This window comes from Rhyacophila brunnea, unplaced genomic scaffold (assembly GCF_057557595.1).
Source record: "Rhyacophila brunnea isolate RB1 unplaced genomic scaffold, BYU_Rbru_1.0 scaffold_11, whole genome shotgun sequence".
Lineage (NCBI taxonomy): Eukaryota > Metazoa > Arthropoda > Insecta > Trichoptera > Rhyacophilidae > Rhyacophila > Rhyacophila brunnea.
The window spans coordinates 41,249,997-41,276,668 of record NW_028232763.1 but is presented as its reverse complement, the minus strand read 5'-3'; the positions used below and the strand labels follow the sequence as shown (position 1 = coordinate 41,276,668).

The window sequence follows — 26,672 nt, the reverse complement described above, 5'->3', positions numbered from 1 at the left end:
ATATACAGAGCACGGAGTCTGTATTACGAAGTGGAAGGATAGAAGAGAAGTTCTATCAATATCTTCAGAATTTGACGGCAAACTTACAGAAATAACAAATCGCTTCGGGAAACGGCTTACAAAACCAAAAATGATAGTGGAGTACAATAAGTTTATCGGTGGCATACCATCCAAGGGAAGACACTTCGGTGGTATAAAAAACTCAGAATACGTATTTTTCAATGTTGCTAAATTCTTATTATTCATACCGAGAAACTTGTGATAAAAAAAGCTACATTTTATTTTAGGCTAGCCGTTATCAAAAAATTGTTGCTTTCTACTACACCGTTGAGTTCTACTCTACCACGTAAAATATATTTACCCATTTTATTAGAAAAAGGGAATAATGGACAAACAAAAAGGTGTAAATATCGTTTGGATACTCTCAATAAACGCTGCGATTCCATTTATTGCTGCCCAGATTGTTCCGGAAATCCCGGATTTTGTCTTGACCCATAAATATAAGTAGTGTGAATAATAACTCTTATAAAGCTAATTGAATATAAACATGGTGTAATTTCATTGATTTTTCTAATACATAAGTAGTGTTATAATATAATAAATACATCGATAATGTTAGAAAACCTATAAAAAAAAAAAACAAATGTAAAAAAATGAGTGAAAACAATGTGAATGTAAACAATGTGAATGCAAGATAAGATTAGCCTGCATTGAGACGCCATCACTTCCAGTATAAAGTAAAAAATAATAAAATGTAAGTTATGTGTAAACGCAGCTTTAGCGGGCTCTCAGACGGGATACCGGTGTTGAGCCACCGGCGTGGCTCGATTCCGCATTTACACATAACTAAATGGGAGCGTTCAGACAGAAGACACCCGTATCGCACTTTTTTTAAGCCACCTGCGTGGCTAAGATTCCGCATTTACACATAACTAAATGGGAGCGTTCAGACGGAAGATACCCGTGTTTACGAGAATCGCACACTTTTCCTTTGCCCGCCACAATGTCAAGCCGCTTGAACTTATTATTATTTCCGCAGCGCGGTTTATATACCATTTTTTATTCATTCCCTCGGCCGAAACTCCGGCAATCGTAATAATAATCTCCTATATATTATTATCCTACAGCTGTGCCCGTTTTTGCGAGCGATTGTGTGACTTATTCGTCATGTCCAATAGGTTTAAATGAAAAATTCAGTAGAGAAACGTTCTTTATTCAAGTATAAAAGTATGGAATTTGATAAATTTCGTTGTCTTTTAGGGTTTTTTAGGGTTATTTTGACTGTTTTACAATAGATTTTCGATCGGCACGTGACTTTTTTTACAACACATATTAATTAGGGAATTTATTTTTTCGATGTGTTTGCAACACTGAAAATATTATATTTCAAAATGGCGGCTACTCCGTCAATCGTAATGACAATATGATAAATAATGCCTTTGTATTAGAAACAAGAGATGTTTATTTAGGTTTTGGTGACTTTTCGAAACGAATACTACTCTCAATCAAGTGATTTGGCGAATTGTTTATGTTTTAGTGAATTTTTAATCCGGATATTATTCTCAATCAAGCGATTTGGTGCGATCTTAATTAACATAATATTACGCTTTCAGTAGAGGTTAAATAAAACTACCTAATACATGTGTACCTATATTATATTAAAACACTATACTTATCCTAATAATACATTCAATCGTTTGAAGTTGTTATTAGATAATATAAAATTATAATATTAGATTCATATTACCGGCGAAGTATACCATGTCACATCAATCTGACAGCTGTATGTTTATGATGTGTCACCGTCACCATTCTAATTTAAGTTGTGAAGCAAATACCTATTGTGTATCTACTGTTGATGAAGTTATACGACAGGTAAGTGCATATGCTCCTGATTTAAAACATCATTCTGGTTTTCTGGTCATTATGACATTATTTTAGTGCAACACTTGACGTATATTATTTACGGTCACATTCATATCTGATATTATATTTTTAGACCGTGAAAAACAATATATTATGTATTTGTCAGGTCCACGACATTATAAGCCGACATGTTAGCCACTCAGTCATTGTGGGTTTCAAAAACCTGAATCAATCCAAACCTTCATCAAACTGTTCAAGCAAAGTAATTCCATTCCTTTCGTACACAAATTATGTTATCAAATTTGTGATAATATTTACCTAGGTACCTATTCAAATCATTATTATAATCACCATCATCCTCGATCAATCTACTGTTAGATGAAGTTCTCTCCAACCTAATTCTATTTATCTGGTAATATAGTAATTACGGTGAGTACGTAGATATGTATATATTAATGTATAACGATGGTATTTGAATTTAAATTGTAATGGATTTCATATATAACATATTTTGTGATAGGTACGTTGTCTTGACTTTCAAATTATTAAGTTATTTAAAATAATAGTATTATGCACTATTCTGCTCACGTTTTTCAATTATGTTTGATAGTACCGATCAGTGTTACATTTTTCAAACTGTTTGAAATTGGACCCACTGAAGTAAATTTATTTATTATAAGTATTGAGGTCAATTATTCTCTTTCCCCAATTATGAAATGTGGTGTTAAAACTAACTATTTTCACTCTCCAGGTTAGTTTTGGTTTGGTCTAAAAAGAAAGTTGTAAAATCTCATGTCCACCTCTGCGGCACATTTACTACAGATTTTTTTATGTTTACGATAAATGGATGTTAGCCACTCGGTTAACCTATTATGTCCATACTGGTACAGTTCGGTTATGAGGAATACAGCGAAAAACACATTTTGAAAATAGCTGATATACTGGATTATTTGTTAGGTTAACCTAACCAAACCTAACATATCGGCTATTTTCAAAATGTGTTTTCCTCTGAATACCTCATAACAGAACTGTACCGCAGAATCTTATTAATTGCATTTTTTGACATTTATCCGACTGTCATTTATTTTATCAGCTTTACAATAATTCACAATAACAAACATAGACTAAAATATTTTTATTCGAACTTTTATATTCAAAGACAACGTAAACATAATTATTTTTAGGGAGGTAAATTATTAAAAATGACATTTACTATATGTAATTATTACACAACGTATATAATATTATTTCATTTTATATTGTAAATATTTTATTACATAATATTAGTAAAATGCATGCGTGCGTATAAGCAAATAAAATAGTGAATTATGATAATTTCATACCCTAATCACACTATGAGTCGTCTACGTCGTATTATCCATTATTTCCATTCGCGTGGTTATATAGAAGAATTAATATGTATCACTATGCTTATTCGCATTCCACTACTGGATGAAGGTTGTATCAATAATCCTATTGGTCATATGAACTGCTATATCTATTAAAATTGGTGATATTAAAATTTACCTACCCATTTATATCGTCATTATTATCATGAACCAGGATCAATCCACTGCTCGATGAAGGCCTCTCAAAACTAATTCCATTCCTGTTTCATATATACATTGCTGCATTTATCAAATATTTCAATATAATATATTCATTTCATCGTTATCATCATTAGACCAGGTCAATCCACTGCTGGATGAAGGCTTCTCTAAGCCGATTCTACTCTTTTTGGTCCTATGAATAATCGCTATATAATATACATAATCTACCTATTTATAATGCCATTATCATAATCAGTTTATATCAATACACTGCTGGACGAATTCTTTTCCAACCTAATAATTACTTCCTCTCAGATCTATATGTTTCTTCTTTTATCAACATTTGTTTCGATATGAACGTCCCGCAGCGTGAAACATATTATCGCTAAAATTTTAATTCAATTTTTTTTTTTTTTAAATATTCTATGGCTGCAACCATTTTTTTAGACAATGAAACAAAATAACTTAATAGTTTAAATTTATTTTTTATATGGCTAACCTTCTTCTATTACATTATATTCAATCGCAATCAAATTGTCAGGTATTATGCTAGGTCTAGCAGCCTGGGATGGTATCAGATGACATCCTGAAGGCCAAAATCCATAATAGACTATACATATGACGCTAAATTTATATCGACAGTAACGACTTGCAAATTGTAAAAGTAACAAATCAGCGACATGCCAAACGGCGCCGTCTCTGCATACTTCACAATTTTATTAAAATCCAATATCATTTCATTAGGACGCCAAGCTGTCAGCAAGACCTAGCGAGACAGACTGGCGAGAGCCAGCTGGCTCAGCTAGTAATAATTAATACAAAGACCGCTTTGATGCGATGCAACGTCTGCAATTATTTATTTGTAAAATCGAATTTATCATTGACAAATAATTAATATTAATAGGCATGTTTTTTAGCTAAATATGAATTTCGTCAAAATAAAATGCATAAATAAAAATATTTTTTTGTACTGACCAAGATTCTGAAAAAAAAAAATTAATATTAGGGTAAGAGGTAAGAGCTACTATTATGGGCCAGCTACTATTATGGGCCAGCTTCAATTATTGGCCACTTGCAGATAAAATCTAGTTTTTTAAGATATTAAATCAACATTGCCATCTGTTCAGTTATTAAGAAATCTCGTCAATTGTTCCTCCGTTGGTAAAACAGATAATTGTTACTTTAGCATTATAAAACAACCTCAAAACCGCATTTTTATCCGACAGTTCGAGCGAAACCGTGAAATAAGTGCGATTTGTTGTAAATTGTACAAGGACATGACTTCTGTTAAAAGGTATGTTAAACATTTAATACGAGGGTGGGTCAATAAGTCCTTAGAAAAGCCGACAGGTGGCGTGACTAGTACTGTAAGCGGTTTGTTTTCATGCAGCGGCACTACCGATTCAGTATGCTGCGAAGTTTCAATCAGATTGGTCGGGTTGTTGTGTGTTTCTCGTACATTTAAAAAAAAAAATTTGCTTGTTTACAAAAATGGAGAAAATTGAGTTTAGAGCTGTTATTAAACATTTTAATATAAAAGGGTTAACAGCAAAGGAAATAAAAAATGAGTTGGATTTAGTTCACGGCATATCTGCTCCTTCACTTGCAGCTATTTATAACTGGTTAAATGAATTTAAACGTGGTCGTACATCAACAAAGGATGAACCACGCTCAGGACGTCCTGTAGAGGTGACTACACCAGAAATGATCAATAAAATCCACGATATGGTGTTAAGTGACCGAAGATTAAAGTTGAGTGAGATAATTGAGGTTACAGGGATCTCAAAAGGTAGCGTCATTTCTATTTTACATGACAAATTGGGCATGAAAAAAATTTCTGCAAGATGGGTGCCGCGTTTGCTCACAGTCGACAATAAACGCAATAGGGTGGTGGCCTCTAAAGCCCTGTTGTCGCTCATGCAACGCAATCCGGATGAATTTTTTCGTCGCTTTGTGACTGTAGATGAAACATGGATACACCACTATACTCCCGAGACGAAAGAACAGTCAAAGCAGTGGATTGCGAAAGGCGAACCATGTCCAAAGAAGGCGAAAACCGTAAAATCAGCTGGTAAGGTTATGGCTACTGTATTTTGGGATGCACGTGGAATTATTTTCGTTGACTATTTGGAAAAAGGAAAAACAATAACAGGTGATTACTATGCATCTTTATTGGACCAGCTAAAAAACAAAATTGAAGAAAAACGGCCTCATTTAAACAGGAAAAAAATCCTCTTTCATCAGGACAATGCCCGTGTTCACACATGTTTACGATCAATGGCTAAAATTGAAGAATTGAAGTTGGAATTGGTCGACCACCCACCGTATTTGCCAGATTTAGCCCCCAGTGACTTTTTCCTTTTCCCAAACTTAAAAAAATGGCTAAGTGGACAACGTTTTTTTTCAAATGAAGAAGTCATCGATCGGACAAATGCTTATTTTGAGGACCTTCCGAAAACTTATTTTTCTGACGGTTTAAAAAAAATTGAGAAACGTCTAACCAAGTGTATTGAGCTCCAAGAAGATTATGTTGAGAAATAAAAAAAAAATACAAAAATAAAAACTGTTTTAATGCTTTTTTCTAAGGAATTATTGACCCACCCTCGTATCATACAAAATACTAATCCAATTGACAAGTATCTATGTATTTGGTTTATGTATATATCATTAGACATATATTTTGGAAAAAATAGGTGGGTAGGTATATTATGATGGTGGCCAATAACTGATTCCAAAATACGTCGATTTTCCTTTATCGGCCGGCCTTGCTAATAATAGAATATGTGACTAATTAGTAAAGTATTACATTTATTTTTATTAGTTGAATAGTGTTTTAACAGTATTATTAATCATCTTTGTTTTTATTATATTTCTCCGACATTCGTAGATAAATGTTGGTCACCTGGCCCATAATTGTAGTTTTGATGGCCGATAATAGAAACTTTTTTCTTGATTGTTCCAGAATAAAAATGCATCAAAATAAACGAATGAAATATAGTCAATAGAGTATATGAAAGACCATAGTGAAGAGTCTTTGCGTTCAGTAACAAGAAGATTTGAAATACCAAGAAGCACACTAAAATTCCTTCCGCAAAAATCCTCTACTGAAAAGTTATGTATGCTGTTCCTACTGTGAGAAAACTTCAATGATTCTCATTTATCCTTTATGCTACGTCAAGATGTTTGTTAACTTCTATCAGGGAGGTATAATATTTCTTTTAAATTTTTAAAATCAATTTCCAACAAGCTTTACGTATTTAATTAAATATGCCTATCTCACTGTAACTCAATGTGAATATGTTCTCTGTATTTTTAAGTAATATGTTACGTATGTCTAATAAAATGACGATAAAGTTGCATTAAGTACTTGATTGAACACTTAATAATGATGTGTGATCACAATATTACATAAACTGTTTTTTAATTTTTGTTTAAATAATGTTATTACAGCAATTTCGGGGTGGCCAATAATTGCATTTTTTGGTGGCCAATAATTGAAAAAAGTGGCCAATAATTGTAGATTTGCCTTTTTTTTGATTATTTTTTTTATGATGTAAAATATATTTTTTTAAATGTTCTGATAATTGATTATTATAAATAAATAAAATAATTAAACAAATAATATTTTTAGATATTAGATTAGATATATTAGATTTTATAGATGCCTTATCCATTAAATCTAAAATATAAACATAAATATATACTATATTAGCAGGTATATACTACGGCGCTCGTAGTTTAATTGGTAAAACATACCGGTGCGAATCTAGCAGATACGGGTTCATGTCACATCGAGTGTCGTATTTTTTTCTACAAAACGATTTTTTTCTAGTGTGTGCATGAGATGTTTTCAAATTATGTATAAGCATACTATTGTTTACTTTTTGTATTTAGTTATCAAGCGATATTGATAAATGATAACTTAAAACCGGCCATCCTATAAATTTTTTTTGGGGTCAAACTATATTGCAACAATTTTTAATTAAAAAATAGTTAATAATTTATGGAAACTATGTTTTTCAGAAAAATAAGTTGTAAGATGTAGTAGGTACGATGAAATATGAAATAAAAAATATTGATGTGGTTATCAGTGGCGCACTCATGATTTAATATTTGGGGGGGCCCAAGGAGGAGAATGTAAATTAGTCCCATAGGCTCTTTTTCTTCTTCATATAATTATGTTAACATATTTTCACAATACACGGTGGAATATTTGTATAGTTTCTCCCCTAGTTTTTATTAAATTGGAGGCATAACGGCGGTAACCGTTGAGCGTGTCATCAGCGACTGGCGGATTGGAAGTGACTAACAGCGACCATGGACCTGGACATATGCGCCTAGTATGCTAAAACATTACTCAAATATTATCGACTGTCCTACCCGCTTGGTCTAGACAGCTAGAATATTTATGCCTAATTCCACTGAAAAAAAATATTCTTCAGATTTACATCAATACTGACTGTAGTGGGTGTAGTCGTTCTTTTCGCCGAATGTTTATCGTCGATTTTTGGTTTTTTAATATTGAGGTTCCAAAATATTAATTGAAAGTGGACAAAAAAAGTATTAGTGCATTTGAGTCGCTTAGAATCATAACTCACATTTTGCAATTTTGTCTTTTTTGAGTTAAATATGCCAAGTGATTCTAAATGCAGTAATCTATATACAGAACATAGTTGGGTATCAAAAGTCACTTTAAACTATGTGAAAATCGTTGACAATGTTTCAAATTCAAAATTCACTGTTGGAGTCAAAACTCACATAATTCAAAGAATAATGTGACTTTTGACTCCAAGGCCTTTCTAACCAATCAGAGAGCTCTATTCCTCAAAGTGTCATGGCGGATTTCGCATCTCAAAAAGAAGTTGCTGTTCAATTGTGTAGTCATTGTGTTTGATAATTTCGGCGTTATTTGTTAAAAGTTAACTAAAAATAATATGGAATTATTCAATATGGATATGAGTGTATCCCCAGTCAGAGATGGAGTCGTATGGAAGTGAGGAAAGTACATGAAACTGGAAGAAAAATAAAGCCAAGACTGACAGGTCATTACCAAAATGTGATATTGGATTTCCATTGATAATAACTTTGTCTGTTAACTGTTTTGTCATTGCTTATACCTTCTGTATAAAATATAAAGTTTAATAATTATTCTTAGCAGTCTCAATACCTTAATTAAGCTTTTTAAAGAATTTGTCATTGGCTGTTGCCAGCCAATTTGCTCTGGATCTATATGCTCTATTGTTTGACATCACATGACTCACATGAGTTTGTAAAAATTGTTTTCAACTAGTGTACACATTTGAATGAAGTTATAATATTGTGTTAAAATAATTTGGTATGTATTATTAGTTATTTTATTACTTTGCACAATGACACTGTCAAATAAATTCAGCTCATTGCTTTAATGATATATTAATTATAACCATGAAAAGATTCCATTGAGTTATCAAAATAAACTTTACAATGAGTGAGACTTATTTTTTCCAAGATCTAATTATATTTTAGTAGGTATCTACGTATTCCTTTTGTTCCACAATAAAGGGCAAATACTTCCAAGGGTTTATTAAGTTGGTTTGTTTTATCTTGGTTTCAGATACAAGGCGAGTGGAATGCCTTTAAATCCCTTATGTACACACCAGAAAGGAGCCAATCATTGCAAATCGTTGTCAATCAGAAGAATGCAAGAATCTGATCATACAAAAATGTAATATCAATAAAATTCAGTGTGTGGAGTCACATTAGGACGATGATCTAATATTATTTAGAATACAATAATTTATAATTACTGCCAATAATTATGTAAGAACAAAATAAAATATGACAGAATGTCCTACAATAATTAGTTTGATTCAAAAATCCAATCATTCCTACCAAATTTGTATAAAAAGTATGATGCATCCACAATCTACATGTATTAATATTTGTGTAGATTGGAATCAAAACTCACATTATTCCTATACCTTGGGGTCATAACTCACATATTCACAAAGCTGGTGTCAAAACTCACATTATAAAAATTTAAATCGACTCACTCACTCATTAATATTCAAGGGAGTTCAATACTTTTCTTCTAATTACAAAAAATAGTGCTCTGGTGGTTTTTTGCGATTATCTCAAAACTTGATTTTTGGAATATGTGAGTTATGATTCTAAGCGACTCATTTAACTTATACACAAACCTACTCACACAACATAGCCTAATTTCTTGTTTATCGGTCTTTTGTCTATTGCACTCGGTGTACCTACACCATGGCCCCCACATCCTGAAACGGGCCCTCAGGCTAGTGAATTATTGGCGATTTTTAATACATCTACTCTAATACTGGAGCTGTCAAGTATCAATACATAATAATCAGAAACTAAACGATATTGCACAATTATAAAAATGTTCATGGCCATGAAGTATAATAGTGCCGCAGGCGACTTTTTTTACTAATAAAGCCAATTCATGATGTGTATTTATCTCACTTATCTGGTCAACCCGACACGCTGGGTCCCCCACAGCCCGGGCCCCCAGGCTAGAGCCCTGTCAGCCCTCCCCAGCCATGACCTACACCACTCCGGAATTTGGGTGGACACCGAGGATTTTTTGACAGTTCCATTAAAGATTGGGTTTCTAAAAAAACCAGACATTAGTGTTTCGAAATTTTTGTGTTAGAAATTAAAATCTAAGAAATTTTTCTAAAAACGGTGCTGGAGAATAACAAATCATTTTTTTGCCGTGTTTTATAAATTTTATAAAATAACAAGTACATATGTGAGAACTTACTACCAATAGTAGTTACTTAGATGCTTCCCAGTAGTTTTAAAATAAATCACAGATAAATGATCTTTTGATGATTATGCCATTGTATTAATTTATTAGTAAATTGGAATTTATCGATGACAATTCTAAACACAATAATAATAGGAATATTTTTGAGCTAAATCCGTAATAACTAATAAGTTACGTAATCATATTATTATGAATTTTGATCGTTTAGCCGGTAGTGAATAATTATTGGCGTTGTATATTCCGATATAATATATACCATATAATAATAAGTAATAATATGTATGTTTCTACGACATTTCTCAGTGACAGAATGATAAATATTGTTTTTAAAAAAAATGTATTCAGTTGAAAATGTCTCTCTGAGGCGGATGAAACCGGTCCTAATTTATTGATTAAAAGTGGAATAAGTACTACAAAGAAAAATGCGTATTTTCTCCAACAATTTATGATAACAACGATCATCATATATGTTCATTGTGGTCCCGATAGGTACCTACCTACGCAAAAACTAAATTCATAATTATTAAAAAACGTAGGTATTCTAAACCCTTTGTATAAATAGTTCACTATATAACCAATAAATTTTATTGGTCAAAGCTCCAAAAATAAAGTCTTTGAGAGTTTGCCCTATGTAATATAATAATAATGTGTTTTTTTATGAGCTACTGTAATAATAATGTGTTTTTTGTTAGTTGAAATGCCGCGAATATGATGAGTCATCCAGATGCAAAACTTGCTAACCGTGTTTGAACAGATTTTTGGCAAAATGATAAAAAACTAATTTTGACACTACTAGACACTTCTTTTATTTAGAAAATTAAAAAAAAATATTTCGTTGCTACACAAAAGTATTTTATAATCAGGCTTTAAAATAAATAGATATTATGGTTGAAAATCTGAAGATTACACGTTTTGCACCCTAACTGCAAACATGACAGGGCTTCTTGTAAATATTATGTTCGGTTGCAAATCCTATCATCTTCATCCTTTTTATCCAAAATAATATCTTTTTTGCTAAAAGTCTAATAATGCTATCGTTTTGTTAATATTAACAAGCATTGATGAATGATAAAATACAATTGATATACACATGTAGAAAATGATTGTTTTATTACAAAATTTTAATAGTTGACATTGCTTGTTTGATCATTGTTCGACGACGTGTTGTGAGTCACGCATCCGGTAGATGCGGCGTGTGTTGCTCGTGTCCTTCGAGTTAAATAGTCAACTGACGTTTTCAATTAAACACTTCTAAATATTTCATATTTTTGATGAGGTTTTCGGGTTTTGAAACTTGCGATTTTTTCAGCATCTTATAATGTTCATGATAATTAATGTGTATGCAGTGAATGTGTTAAATATCAAAAAACTTGAAAAGAATTGTTAATTAATTAAAATGAATGGAGTATTTAGATACCTCTCCTTACCGGTCACCTGCGGCACAATAACAAAAATTTCATTTGCTATTATTGTGTGCTATGTGTGAACAATCAATAAACATGAAAGCATTTTAAGAAGCCAAATAACTAATGAGTGTTTTTATTTACCGTCATCACTAATTCAAAATAAAAATCTTCTTTTCAGTCTATATATGGAGATATCGGAAGAATTTATCAGTTCACCATCTCCAGAACAAAACAGCGAGTGTCGGCATCTCTGGCTCTGCAGTTCCAACAGTTTTATAAAATTTTAAGTATGAGATGAAAATTGCCAGATTCCATCCACTTAATGGGTGCATTTATTGTACACATATTCGAATTAAAAAGCCATCCACATGGACATTGTTGGACCGCTACCGCAGTCGAGTGGGTACGAATACCACGGCGGTGAATCGATTCACACGATGGTCAGTGGCATACCCACTAACGAACACAGTTGTAAAAACATTTAATTGAACAAGGAATATATGCATAGATTTGGAGTACCAAGCAAAATGATCAAGGATCCCAATTCGAATTAAAATTATTTCAAGGATTCCACTGAGTACACAAAACAGCATACAATCCAAGAGGAAACGGCATGGTGGAGAGATTTCACAGACAGCTAAAAGTATCACTCCAAGCCAGACGTATCACAACACATTGATCGGAAGAACTACCAATCATTCCCTTAGGTTTATGAACAACAGTAAAGGATGATTTACAATGTAGCCCAGCAAAACTGGTTTAAGGACAGATAAAGACAGACAGACAGTTTAAAAACCTACTTTACAAACTTTGCTGATATCCAAGATGACACTTTTAAATGTTTATATAGTCTTGAAATAGAATTACATAACAAAAAAACAAAAATGCAACAAACTATACATGATTTTTTCAATAAAAATTTTAATTGAATGTTGTAAAACGTAAAATAGGGGTTATACTGTATATATATTACCTTTGTAGAATAAGTAATTTTTGATGTTTTAATCCGGCCGCCGCGTAAGTTTCAATATGAAAGAAGCCCGGTCTGCGGTACGGTTTCTCTAAATGCTATGCTTCGCTGCATTATGATAAATACGGAAATTAAAAATAGCTGGTAGAACTGTTATCATGCCTAGATACATAAGGTTCGAAGTGCCACACTAAAAAATAGAATCGATTGTTGAATTTAGCTGTGTTTACTTCAATGAAATCATTGATAGTCCTTTGTATTGAAAAATCACGGAGCCATGTTTGATGACGTAGACACGCTTGTGCGCCCATAAAAATTAATAAATCACTCACTATAATATTTTACTCATGTTAGAAACACTTAAAAATGCCATTAAAAATATTGAAAATAATAGCTTTTATGTGTGTGTAGCATATTATTACATGTTTTATGGTTCGCGTAAAGTTGAGTCCACACTGGTTGAAATATTATAATAATTTCTTTTGTTATTTTTTGAGTGAAATTCGGATTATTACTAGATTAAACTTTTCAGTTTTATTGAGCATTGTGTTATGTTAGTGATTGTCGTTTTATGTTTTATAAAAAAACAATATTTATTTTGTAAAATCAGCGTAATTCGTGAGGTTTTAAAATTTTATAAACATTAAATTGCATGCAAAGATAATATGTAATATAGTTGAAAAGTCAATATTCCATGATTTATATTTTATATTATGTTGTATACCCGTGTGTTTTTTTTTATACTTACGTTTATTTATACGTTTTATATATTCCTTCATAGTAATTCGTAATTTATTGGTAAAACTCGCAATCGTCCTAACTAAAATATAATATATTATATTTTTCATTCCGTGTGGACGCATCTTTACAAATATTTAGGACTTTCAATAATGAGCTCTATTTAGGACTTTTAAACAATTGGGGAGACACATGACCATGAGTAATAAAAATAAATAAGTTCAAGTCCATATTTAGAAATATTTCGACGACACATTATTGTTTTCGGTTCGGTTTTTTTGTTGTCTTTTATTCCCGCAAACATGGTGTTGTAAAAATCGCGGTGTATATTCAACTTTACACGGTAAATCACTCGGCGCACACTCAAGTCGAATGAAAATATTTTGTATGCCTAGTGCGCAGGCGCTGTAAAATACCGCGTAGATTTGAACTGATGCAATCGTACCGGCGAATCTCAATAGATCGAGAGGGTTCGAAAGATCGATGATTATGAAATTAAAACAACATATTTTTGACAAAGTTATATAGGTGGAAGTAGGCGGATGGATCGGGCGCGTTATCCACAGGTCAAGGTTTGCGTATCTGATTGCTATACGGTCGCCCATGTGTTACGTACTAGCCGTATCCTACTGGAATACGGTCGCCAGGAAAGGGTTAAGATAAGTCTGCCAAAATTTTCAATGACTGAAATGTTGTGAATAATATTAGTTGACAGTGAAATATTAATAAAAAGTATTTCGTCACCGTAGATGTCAACTGAGCCAAGCCACAAATTTGGTGAAAATGAGTAAATTACACAAAAGCATTTTAAAATCATCAAAGATGCAGTGCCACTTGTGGATGTTTTCTGGATTTAAGCCACAAAATTCTCTTGACTACATTTTTGTACATTTCAATATTCAGTGGTCAAGAAAATATAACACACATAAGTTCTAAGATCCAATTTTTTTTAGTTATTTGTACAAAATAATAAAAAGATAATATCACAAAGTATATTCTATGTTGAAAGTTTTACCATTATATCTTTAAAAACAAAAAGGTTCAATAAAAAAATGTTACTTTTTTGTCACACAAAATCTTTGAGTGCCTGTTTCTCAGCATTATGATGTTGTGGACCGACTCCCTTGACATCTACGGCGACGATTTAAGAGTAAATTTGGCCAAGGGAGTTGTCGTGCTCTCCTGCTCCACCCTTGACTTGAAAAACTCCCGGAATGTTTTTCAATGGGGCATGATAACTCAGTGGCAAAACTTCCTCGATAAGAAGGCGTCGAAACAGTCGAGATTCTCAGGCTGTTCTGTCTACCTTCTGTGTCACCAGGATGGTCAGCCATTTTACCGAGACACATTTTTATTATAGTGGCCGTCCACTCCGCAGACTTGCCGTGTTAAAAGGAGAACGTGCCGCTCTATTCATGGAGCAGCTGTCACTCGGCAGGTGAGCTGTCTTCCTGCAGGTGCTTGATTTCCAAGAGGGTCTCGCTGTCCGCATCAAACACTTCTTCCACCTGAAATCAACAATGGACACACATCTTTGAGACTTTTTTACTCGAGGTCTTATGGATTCTTTGTGGTTTTATTGAACTGACCTTTTCTCAGGCATACAGTAAAACCTCGTTAATAAGAACACTGATAATTCGAAATTCACTGTAAATCAAAATTTTCGCGAAAAAAAAGTCCCTTCAACATTCTTCTTCTTCTTTGACCATATCCGCCCCTCTTGAGCATATGGACACCACGTGGTGCCTCGAAGAAACCCTGTCGCTCGCCAGTCTTCTTGCTTTGTTCCAGGTCAAACCAGCATCCGCCGTATACACTCTGTAGATTGTATTTAGTGGCCTTCCAGGACGCCGGAATCCGGTCGACTTGAAGAACAGGCAAGCCAGATTGAAGTTCTCTTCTGGCATCCACAGCACGTGGCCGAGCCAGGTCCAACGTCGCCTCTTCACTTTCAGCGTGATGAGAGGTTGCTTGGTGCGTTCTCTTATCTCCTCGTTGCTCCTAAAGTCATACCACCACCGCACACCCAGAATTCGTCGCAAACATTTGTTTTCGAAGCTCAGTATACGGTTGCTTTGAGCCTTCGTAAGGTGCCATGATTCGTTACCGCAAAGCAGCACTGTCAGAATGCAAGCGTCGAATAGGCGGCATTTGGTTGTGACTGAGTACAATCGTAAGTCCCCGACATTCCGCATCGAGTTGAATGTTGCTCCAGCCATTCCCATTCAGATAGCAAGCGCTTCTGGATCTGGATCAGGACAGGTGCTATTACACAAGACGCTGGTTTTCTTCGCGTTGATTTTCAAAGCAACGCGAGAGGAGTTGTTATGCAACCTGTCGATTGTCTCTTGAATGCCCTCGATTGAGTTGTCGAATAGGACAGCGTCATCGGCGTATTCCAGGTCGCATAGCATCACCGTGGGGGTAACAGGCATGCCTCGGTCGGGTGGTATTGACTTCCGTAGTATGAAGTCAAAGAGAATGATAAAGAGATACGGTGCAAGGACACAGCCCTGTCTGACTCCGGTCGTGACCCTGAACCATTCCATGACAGTGTCTCCAATTCTGACATAGCATTCGCTATTCTCATACAGGCTTTTGATTATGGCAATGATCTTGTGAGGGATCCCGTATGCTCCCAGTATCATCCAGAGGGAAGGGCGGTGCGGACTGTCGAAAACCTTCTCATAATCCACAAAGCAGCAAGCCATCGGACTGTTCAGCTCATGGCTCTGCTGGAGAAGACATCGAAGGTTGTGGATTTGGTCTGCACACACTCGACCAGGTAGGTTGGTTTTTCCTGAGGACGTGCATTATTGGATCCCTTATTCTCACCAAGAGGATGTTTGCCAAAATCTTTCCCAGAACACTGAGTAATTCACAGCTTAGAGGGTCACCTTTTTTATGAAGTGTGATGATTTCACTGTTCACCCAGTCCCTTGGACAGCGCTCTTCTTCCCACACCTTTGTCATCAGATGAAACATAGGGTACAGGATTGCGCTCAGGCTGTACTTGAGGAATTCAGGATGAATCCCGTCTCCCCCCGGTGCCTTTCCGTTCTAGAGCCTTTTCACAGCCGATTTTATCTCGGTGTGCGTGGGCGGGCAATCGGAAATGTCGGGTCACTCGGGGAATGTCCAAAAGTAAAACTTCCGCAGATATGTCAACGGGATCCAAAGAGGGTGGGCGGTTCAGCACTCCGCAGAAATGATTTTTCCAAATCTTCTTGACGCATTCTGCGTCAGACTCTATTGCTCCACTGGGACCACAAATGGCTCCGGGAGTCGGTGGTCGCCTGCCGCAGACTTCACGGGTGATTCGGAAGAGTTTCTAGGTGTCATTTCTGCTTGCTGTCTCCTCTGCCGCTTCATAAAATTGCGCTTGTCCAACCGCACGGATCGTTTTGACTACCCTGTCTTGGGTCTGGTAGTCAGTCCGGCGGTCCTCGGTTCAGTCGGGGTCTGTCTCCTCGTCTCTCAGGGCTTTCAGCCTGGCTCGTTATCCAATTTCAACGCACGTTTCATCATACATCCACTTTGGCTGCTCACTCCTTCTGGTACCAAGGACGGTACGGGCCGACGACACAATCGCACTCTTTATTAGGCTCCAGTCTGCCTCAATGAGGTCGGATTCAGATTTGTGCCGCTCGTAGATACGATCTACACTATCTCGTACAGCAGTTTCGAAGTCGATCCGAATTCTGCCACGTCGGAGCTTTTCACTGTCAATTCGTTCACGCTTTGGAGGCCTCGCCTGGCGACTGAGTTTTACTCGGATGTTTCCAATGAGTAACTCATGATCGCTATGGATATCGGCGCCTCTGTAAGTACGCACGTCGAGAAGTTCCTTTCGGTGCTTCAAGCTGTACAAGAAGTGGTCAATCTGCGTCCTAGTGTGTCCATCAGGATACGTGAATGTCTTTGTGGGGAAAAACAGTGCCTCCGATGGCGAGCTCGTTCAGAGTGGCGAATTTTATGAGCCGCTCACCATTATTGTTGGTGTCACCGAGGCCGTGTCGTCCCATCACCGGGTCTGCTCCTACTCTCGCATTATAATCCCCCATTACAATCACGGGGTCTCTTCGGGGGATGGCGGAGACTGCTGCGTGGAGAGAATTGTAGAAGGCATCGTTTATCTGCGCGTCGGCATCCTTAGTGGGGGCGTAGCACTGAAAGATGGTCAAGGAGGTACCAGGCGTCTTGAAGGAGGCACGTATCAGTCTCTCTGAGATTGGTTCCCATTTCACGAGGCAACGGGCCGCTCTCTTTGACATCGATACTGCCACTCCCTGGTGATGATATTGCTCCTGACCTGAGTAGACAATAGAGTAACCCTCAATCAACTTTCTCCCGGCTCCTTTCCAGCGCACTTTGCTCAGCCCTAGGATGTCCACACCGTAGGTGTGCAGGTCCTTTCCGGGGGTGCGCAGGATGCGAACATTATATGTCCCAATGCGCATACTCGAGTTGTTAGAGAGGATTACTCTACCTGTTTCATTGTCCATTTCCATGCAAGGTCGTCGTTTTACAGAGCCGGTTGTCGTCCGAGGCTGCTGTGAAGGTGTTGTGTTAATCTGTTTCGTTTAAGGAGGCAAGGTGATTAGCCCAGCGCTCCTGAGGCCTGTGCCACGAGGGCCCCGAGGGTCGGCTCGACCGCGTTTTTCTGTCGGGGATTTCCTTCCCTTAGCCAGAAGGCCAGTTTTATGGCGCCGGTCACTCGCCCTTGACCCCCTGCTGTTAGCTACAGCTTACGCTGCATTGCCATGAGGTCGCCACGGGGAGGCCAGCAGATGGGACTTGCTGGCAGTTTGGCATTTCCCAACTTTTGCTATGATCACATCCACTGGCGTCAATGTGTCCACTTGGGGCCGACCAGCCGTTGACACCCACTCCCTTCAACATTATTTTAATATAAAACCATACCTTTAATTCAAAATCAAAATTTAAAATTTTAATATTTTTCCCCCATACATTTCAAATTTCGTAATTCGATTTTTTTTTCGATTTTCGGTGCCTTGGAATTTGTATTAACGAGGTTTTACTGTGTGTATGTTCATGGAGAGAAATCATAAGTTTAGCACATGGTTCAAACCACATGTGGTTTCAGTCTATGGATGGCCTTTAGATTTGCAGCAAATTTCAATTCAACCATGCGTGTATTAACGGTGTTTTACTGTATGTGTTGATGTTAAATAGTGAATATTATAAGTAAAAATTAACACTATACTCGAACAATTTAACCTTGAACATGCGCAGATGCGATTTCTTCTAGTGCATGAATTATACAGGGTGAATTTGATTATTATTAGGGTTTCCATTCCTGATTCCACTTACATCCAGTCTATTGGATCACTTTCTCTCGTTCGAGAGGTCGCGGGGTCTGTGTCAGTAGGCAACTACTCTTGATTTGGTCTGTTCATCTTCTCGTCCTCTTTGACCCAACCAAATATCACAAGTTTTCCCTATGGGCCCCAATGACCAAAATATTTGAGTCCAGAGAAGGCAAAACTCGAATCTGGAGTGTGCTGATTATTGAGTTGTTGGTACTCTCGTATTGAGACCCTCAGCACCACATTTCAGAAGCGGCTTTCTTTTGCCTTTACAATCAGATTGTAACCATATAAAGCGTTAGTCTTAAAAATATAACTATAGATAATAGATGTCTTGAGATGAAAATAATATATCAAAGAGGCATATAGCTAGCTTGTTTTCTGTAAAATGGGGAATCATCTCACCTCTATCTTGTATTCCCTGAAGAGATCACAGCTGTAGGTGATCAGTTCAGGGAGGAGGGCCATCTCAGAAGTTTTCCAGTGGCGGTACACCCGCAACACTATCGGCACCACTGTTTCCGCCACGTTCAATCGCATTTTCTGGAAACCGAGACACTTTTAATGCGGACAGCATTCACCTTTGCCGAGTGGAAATTTTAGACATCCAATCAAACATATAATGATAGCGGTCACATGTCGTCCGCATTCAATTATTACCACTAGACTCATACCAATTTGCTATTTATGAACCTAATGCAATGATTCTACATATTATGATTTTATATTCCTATTGTGTATGTGTGGCTGTAAAAAGGTACAATCAAGTATGCCCCACCGGGGGGAGGGGCAATTTGAATGTTTTGGGGAGCAATGTGCAAATCGTTATATTTGTTACATTTTTTTGTGGAAAAACGCATTTTCGAAAAAAAAAATTTGATATTGCAACCCTGACTTTTTGAACAATTTGATATTTGAGGGTTACGCCAATTGGCCTGTACAGTGACGATATTATAGTAATTCAATCTGTGACTTTACCGATTTCACCAGGACATATCATTTCCTTAATAAAATAACTTAAAACAGATATGTTAATATATGAAGCCTATGGTGTCTTTCGATTAATGAGGTCATCGTCGGAAGCGTATTGACCTGGGTGAGTTTTAACATACTTCAGTTCCAATCTAAGTGACTGATCAGGTAGCCAAGGACCAAGTCACAAGGCACTGCTACTGCTATTTAGTTTTAGAAAGAATAATATGTTCCCCGTTGTCTTTCTGATTAAAGTTACTGTCGAATCAGACAAATCGACGCGGCTGTCCTTAAATAGATATATGCGAACCTTTGAAATGTTTGTGAGAGCAACCCTGGGGGCGGCGTCGTCGTCTTGGGAACTGGCAGCGATGGAAGTGGGCGGCCGCGCAGCTTTGCGTACACACACCAAACAGTCCCTCAACACCTCCTGTCCATCCTGACCTGCTCCTGCCTCCACGTTGCTCACAGCTTCTACTTCGCGACATAGCTTCATCTGTATTCATCAAAAAAATATAAATGAAGTGTATAACTAATGCGTGCAAAACATACACCCTTGATGTTAGAGACCACAAAAGAGATCAATGGACAAAGAAGCAAACAGTACATTGATACCGAAAAATGGTAATGTTGCTTGATGAATGAATATGGCATTAGATCAGAGATAGCGAACCCATGTCAGTAAGCGACACAGGACCATTTCTGTTTGACACATGGGCAATATTCAATAGTTTAGTAGTTTTTTTATATTTATTTATTTTATCAAAACCTACTGAAATTTTTAAATTAACCTTATCTGACAACACTGACATCTTTTAAATAATATTTTTTATCAATAATATACCAGTAGCAATATGTTCATGAATACACAAAGAATGTCATTGCAGAACATACAGTAAAACCTCGTTAGTAAGAACACTGATAATTCGAAATTTTCCCGAAAAAAAAGTCCCTTGAACATTATTTTCATATAAAACCATATCTTTAATTCGAATTTCGTAATTCGAAATGATTTCAGAGTCCTGGCATATAAAAATATTCAATAAATCGTAATAAAGTACAGTATTTCATGAGCCTGTCATTGAAAATAGTGAGACTTTTTTTAAAACATCAAAAATCTACTTATTTTATGAAGGTAAGAAAAATAATCTTGACATTTTATAACTTAATTCGGTAGGCACATCTATGATCGGAAACGAAATTAATGAAAATCAAAAAAAATTTTAATATTTTTCCCCCATACATTTCATATTTCGAATTTTTTTTCAATTTCGGTCCCATGGAATTTGTATTAACGAGGTTTTACTGTACTTTTAAAAGAATGGAACCAAGGCCTGAACAAAAACGATGCATAAGTGCGAGTGAGAAAGTATTCGGCAACCTCATAATCTCTGCGACACGCATGTGATGTGGGAGATGGTTTGCTACGGTGTAGCCGCCAAATCTTACCTTATTGCTTAACTAAGCGTCGATAACTGTGTTGCTAAAATTGCTATTTTTTGTGTTAAACATAAAGTCAGTGGTAAATATTTTTAGTTAATTAAGTAGAAAAGATGGTTCTGTGTGTTGTATTAAAATGTGGTAGCCGTACTGATAAGCAAGAAGATGGTATTACGTTTCATAGGTAAGTTGATACATGTTCGTGATAATATATTATTATATATTTTAATATCAAGTGACCGTGTTTCTTTAAAATAACTTAAATTATGGATATTTTTACCTAATGGTTGCATTTTGACAAAATACTATATAACGTAAAAAAATAGAAAAATATATTTTAATTCTGAGCGTCTAGTGCGAGCACTAGCGAAATGGTCTATGGTCTCGAACATTTGAATACGAATGCGTTCGCTCGCCCACAAACCAAACGCATGGGACGCAGCTTAATTTAGCAATGCAATGGGTGGCGTCTAGATGTATCTATAGTATAAGAATGGAACTCTTTACCAGATACATTCAAATCAATGGAAAAACCGCAAACCGCTATTTGGCCATTTTTGGGTTTTTGTAAAACATTAGTAAAAGTAAAACATTGCATTGGTAGGCAATGGTTCGACTGAAACATGTCTTCAAAACACATTATCTTCGAAAAGTCTTCAATTACTCAGTATTAAATTAATGGTAATGTTACCACTATCAAAATATATATATTTAATACTGGTACCTGTGTGTTGAGACGTTGTATATCCGTCATGTGGGAGAGCATTATGTCGTATATGGCAAGACGTGATGCTCGCTTTTCTTCACCTGTAACAACAATCAGGGTTAATGAATGGCATGCCAGTTGGTTACTTTTGGGACTCGACAATGCACAGCCTGGAGATGGTGACCATCTTTGTAGGATTTCAAATTTATTTTTGTAGTATAATCATGTAGTACCTATGTGTAGTAATACACTGCGTTGGGCTTATGAATATGCACAAATGAATCGAGTTTGTGTTGCGACACGTCCAAAATTAATAAGAATCAAATTTTGTAACAGTTAATAAAAATAATTGGCAGGTGTCGAAAAGATTTATAGTGGTTTTTTTTTTAAACCTACAATTTCAAACATACACACATACCTACGTAATAGAGATATCATAGAACTTATATGTATTGTAGGTTTTTTTTTTAAACCTACAAACATACCTACGTAATAGAGATATCATAGAACTTATATGTATTGTATGTTGGCATGGCTCTCACAAGGGGGGGGGGGGGGGGGTGAAGTGGCGGGTTGACCAGCTAAGTGAGATTATCACATATCACAAATTTACTGTGGCGCTACTTTACTTCAGATCTGTTAAATATTTTTAAAATGTAATTGTGCGTTGCAATTTTATGTGATATGGTTGATATACTTAAATGATAATTTCCTTGTAGAATTTGGGAATCACTATTGTAGAGTATAACACTGCATTTAACCTTAGCGTTACGTAGGTGAGACTGCCGAAAATCCCGGCCTGTTGGTAGGTAGGTATATTATTTTATTATTAAAATATACTGTTCAAAAGAGGAAAACATGGTTGAGTTTCCCAGAAAATACGGTGAAATAGTCTGTTCTTATGACAGATGTGGCATTACCAGATTTAAAAAAAAAAACATTACAAAATGTTGCATCTTGTGTTGCGACACCATCTCTGTGGGCGATCATTTTTCTGTTAAAGAGGAATAAAAAAATGCAGAATTATAGCACACCTCGCAGGGTGAAAAGCTCTCTTTCCTCATCAGAGACGTTGAACTTGGCATAGGCGGGGTGGTCAGCATAGCCATTATAGTAGAAGATGGCCTCGACGAAATTGTGGTAGAGGGCAGCGGCATTCTTGCGCACCAAACAACGCAGCACAAAATAGCTGGCCACGTCACGCACACGCTCGTCGGGATCACGTAACAGAGATAGATAGTGGAAGAAGAGAGCGCCGCGTAGTCGCAGAAAATCACCCACCAGCAGCTGAGTCACCAGTTGCACGGCTGTACGCCGCACTGCTACACTACGACTTCCCAGGCATGCGCACACACCTGACAGCAGGGGCTCCACTATTGATGTAAACCTGCACACACCCAAATAGCATAATATAATATTCAACACTAATTTTTATTAATTGCTCAGAACGATCAAGACGATGATCGGTGACACAATTGGCGTTGTTACGTTTAAAGGCTAAAAAGGGGTCGGCCAAAAGATCAAAGATCGATTGATGTTCAAACACGCGCGATAAGGTGATGTCTCTAGGTAAAGTTGTTATCGAAAAATAGCTAGAAAAGTTTATTAATCGGTAAATATATATTCAAAAGTAATGAGAAAAATAAAATAAAAAATTAAAAAGTATCGTGGAGTTCTATATACCAAAAATACGTGTCAAATTCGGTACATTTATATCGGGTGGCAAGAATGAATGACGTAAGTTTTATTATCAAAATTACGATAAAAATGTACGTAAATCTATTACCTGGGGAAACGCTAAACGGAAATTGGAATTTATTATATCCTTTTTTTTTTTTTTTTAAATTTAAAAATCATCGATTTAGAGGTTAGAAAGCATGTAATTAAAATCGAAAAATCTCGGTTTAGACGCAATTAATCACGAAAAACTCTTAGCGTTTCTGTTAAAAATATTATTTATTAATTTTTACGGGAGTTATTTAAATTTAATCTTGTATATTAACGAATCGATAGAAATCGAAACCACAATAATTGCCCAAATTGACAATACTCAACCGATGCTTAGCTGTCCGGTGCTGCCACTGTGGAATTATTTCGAAACAATACCTACGTATACAAAATACACACACATACCACAACATGACGTTGAAAATGAAACTCACACATAGACAAGACAAAATAACATTTTTCTGTCGTTCATCGTGCAAAAATCAGTTTATGGATAAAACTTCGAGGCGAAATTGCCATATGAATAAAAATAACTTAATAATTAAAATTACAATATTTACTTAATATACGTAGGAACCTGCCTATATTGAAAATTTGAAACTGAAAATTATTTGCAATTAGTATTTGCTTAAACAACAACTTTTTAAACTATTATTTCTGTATTTATGAAAAAAATAATCAAAAAATAAACAACTCGCATTTTGACATATCGTCGTTGCGCCTGCAAAATCCGACAAACATTTTTTTGCGAAAATTGGTATTTTACGCTATGTGATAGAACAACACACAGCGGATAAGCCTGTAAAACCCGTTTTCTAATATCAAAGCTAGTTTAGAAAAATTCAAAACAAGCTATGTATTTTCATTTAAAAAATGGCTTCAAAATACTCTATGAAGAGTCCGTTCACATATCGCATTTTAAACTAAAGGAAAAAAACTTACTATTGCGCCTGTTAATGACACATACCGGAGTTTGCGTGCCGAGTCTTGCTTCAAAACGCGCGTTTTATGGTCAGTCTTGTTGTGATTTGCAGCCAGGGAACTCATATCTTTTCTGTGCTTGCAGCACTAGTGCATTATAGTTGATTATTTACGTTCGCCGAAAAATAATATTTAAGCTATAAAAACAGTGTGAATTTACACAGAACCGAAAAAAATTGACAAGTCTAAGTTTGAAAAATTACAATCCCTAAAGTTATCTATGCATCGAGATTATCATTTCTTTTACGATAATCTCAAATACTAATTTTGTTAATAACTTAGGTACCTACCTACTTACCTTTTTTTATTTTTTAAAAATATAACAATAGCTATAAGAATAAATAAGAATAAAGTTTAGTTTACTAGTAGGTAGGCATTATGACTGTTTATTAATAGGCATTATTAAGAGGTTGATTTGTTTTGTTAAAATGTTAAGGTGATTATTATGTATCTTGTGTTGCTTAAGAATATTACTTGGTTTGTAATACTAGTTACCATTTTTTTCTTATTTCGATAAATAAAACGTCATTTGTCAAATTTGTTTAATTATTTATCCATCCTACTCTGAACACATATTTTTATTCCCCCTTCACTTGATAATTACTTATTTATATGTCAAATTTTGGTTGGGAAGATAAAGGTTTGTTCAAAACAGACTATTGGCTTTGTTAAAGATGTTTTACGCATAAAGTCAAACATCATTAAATTATGGAATTATCATTGTAAAAACCCGGTGTAAAATGCGCTGTCTAAAATACACGTACTTACAATCCGCTAAGTGCTGCCCCAACCACAAAGCGGATTAAAAGACCCAAATAAAATCAGCTATGTGTCTTTCAGCCACAAAAAAAAATATTACGACCAAAGTGCTAAATATTGTATTATAAAATATCATTTATACTGAATCCGAAGTAGGGATCTAATTTTCGGTTTACTTACTTTGAAAAAAACGTGAGTCATTGTTGAATAAATCAGTTTTTTCCTTCTCCTGAACAGTTGTGTTTTTTTACATAGCGGATTTTGCAAGCGCGGCGACGATATGGTATCATTCGTGCTGGTCGATCGGTCTGGTCGAGTTTATAATAATTAATTTATTATCATCTTCTTTATTTGGCTATTATTATTATTAATATTGTTTGAAAACAGGAATGAATTCAGTCATCAGTAACATTTTTGTCAAGTAAGTAAACTTTTCAGTGTATAATAATATTATCATACATCAATGACAAACTATGTCACGCAGTTTTGATTGTCAAACGTTCAAAAAATATTTGAAAGAGTTAAATAAACTGTATTTTCAATCACCATCATAAGCATTTATCATCAATATATATTATTTTAGGCGAAGACTCATCGTTTTCGTAAAATTATAAATACTTTACGTCAGTTTGAGGTTATGTTTATGACAAAGCAATTCGTTATGTTGAATGTTCAGTAGGTACCTATGTAATATAATTTATTTTTAAAATGAGAACATAATATTATGTACTTTTGTAATGAAATTGGATTTGAGAGTGTGTACTTTCCTGCTTTGTTTTTTGATAATCAAAAGTAAGTGTGACAGAAGAGTGAGAGAGAGAGGTAGGTACCTACCTATCTTATCTCCATACCAGTAGTAATGCAATTATAGGTACAACAAGTAAACATTGATCTAATATTTTATTTAATATTTTCAGATGCCTCGGCGATGTGCTGCTACGTGATGAAAATCTAACTATGTACGATAGTTTTTTTAAGAAAAACCCGGTGCTATCTACATTTCGTTTTCCCATGGACGGTGACATGAAAAGTGTCGTCAAGCAGCAGTTCCTTCAATATTCGATAACCTGCCATCGTACAGCAGTATAATATACTATTTATTATGTAGGTAGGTAATGGTTATTCTGTTAGATAGTGAAATACCTACCTACTCAGTGCAAACTACAAGTGTTAAAAAATCCAAGTCCTGCGTCAATGACATTGAACTACTTTACAAGGTGTTTGTTGACAAATTTAAAAGCGGGCGATTCAGCTACTGCGATTGTGATGATGACACACAAAACTTTCCATTCGCTGAGAAGCCACAAGCCAGCGACTATTTTGACAGAACGTAGTTGCAGATCATAGACAATAGATAATATACGCAAAAAAGTATAGATAATATATACAAGCTAGCGAGTTGAAATCATAATATTGTATTGTTGTTTACTTTTATCGGGCTTTAGCGCTAT

At 35.5% G+C, this 26,672-nt stretch overlaps 2 protein-coding genes across 3 annotated transcripts in view; one reads left to right on the top strand and one right to left on the bottom strand.

Annotated features, from left to right (window-relative positions):
- LOC147078717 (uncharacterized) overlaps positions 1 to 26,672 on the top strand; it is an 869,452-nt gene that overhangs the window by 312,372 nt on the left and 530,408 nt on the right. The window lies entirely within an intron of this gene.
- Cap-D3 (Chromosome associated protein D3) overlaps positions 13,062 to 26,672 on the bottom strand; it is a 41,095-nt gene continuing 27,484 nt past the window's right edge. For both annotated transcript variants that reach the window (XM_085960402.1, XM_085960403.1), the window contains exons 13-17: positions 22,788 to 23,140; positions 21,772 to 21,854; positions 19,918 to 20,103; positions 19,041 to 19,178; positions 13,062 to 14,813 (exon numbers count right to left, since the gene is read on the bottom strand). In XM_085960402.1, the coding sequence (XP_085816528.1) occupies positions 14,733 to 14,813; positions 19,041 to 19,178; positions 19,918 to 20,103; positions 21,772 to 21,854; positions 22,788 to 23,140 (841 nt within the window). In that variant the 3' untranslated portion in view covers positions 13,062 to 14,732. The remainder of the gene's footprint in view (positions 14,814 to 19,040; positions 19,179 to 19,917; positions 20,104 to 21,771; positions 21,855 to 22,787; positions 23,141 to 26,672) is intronic.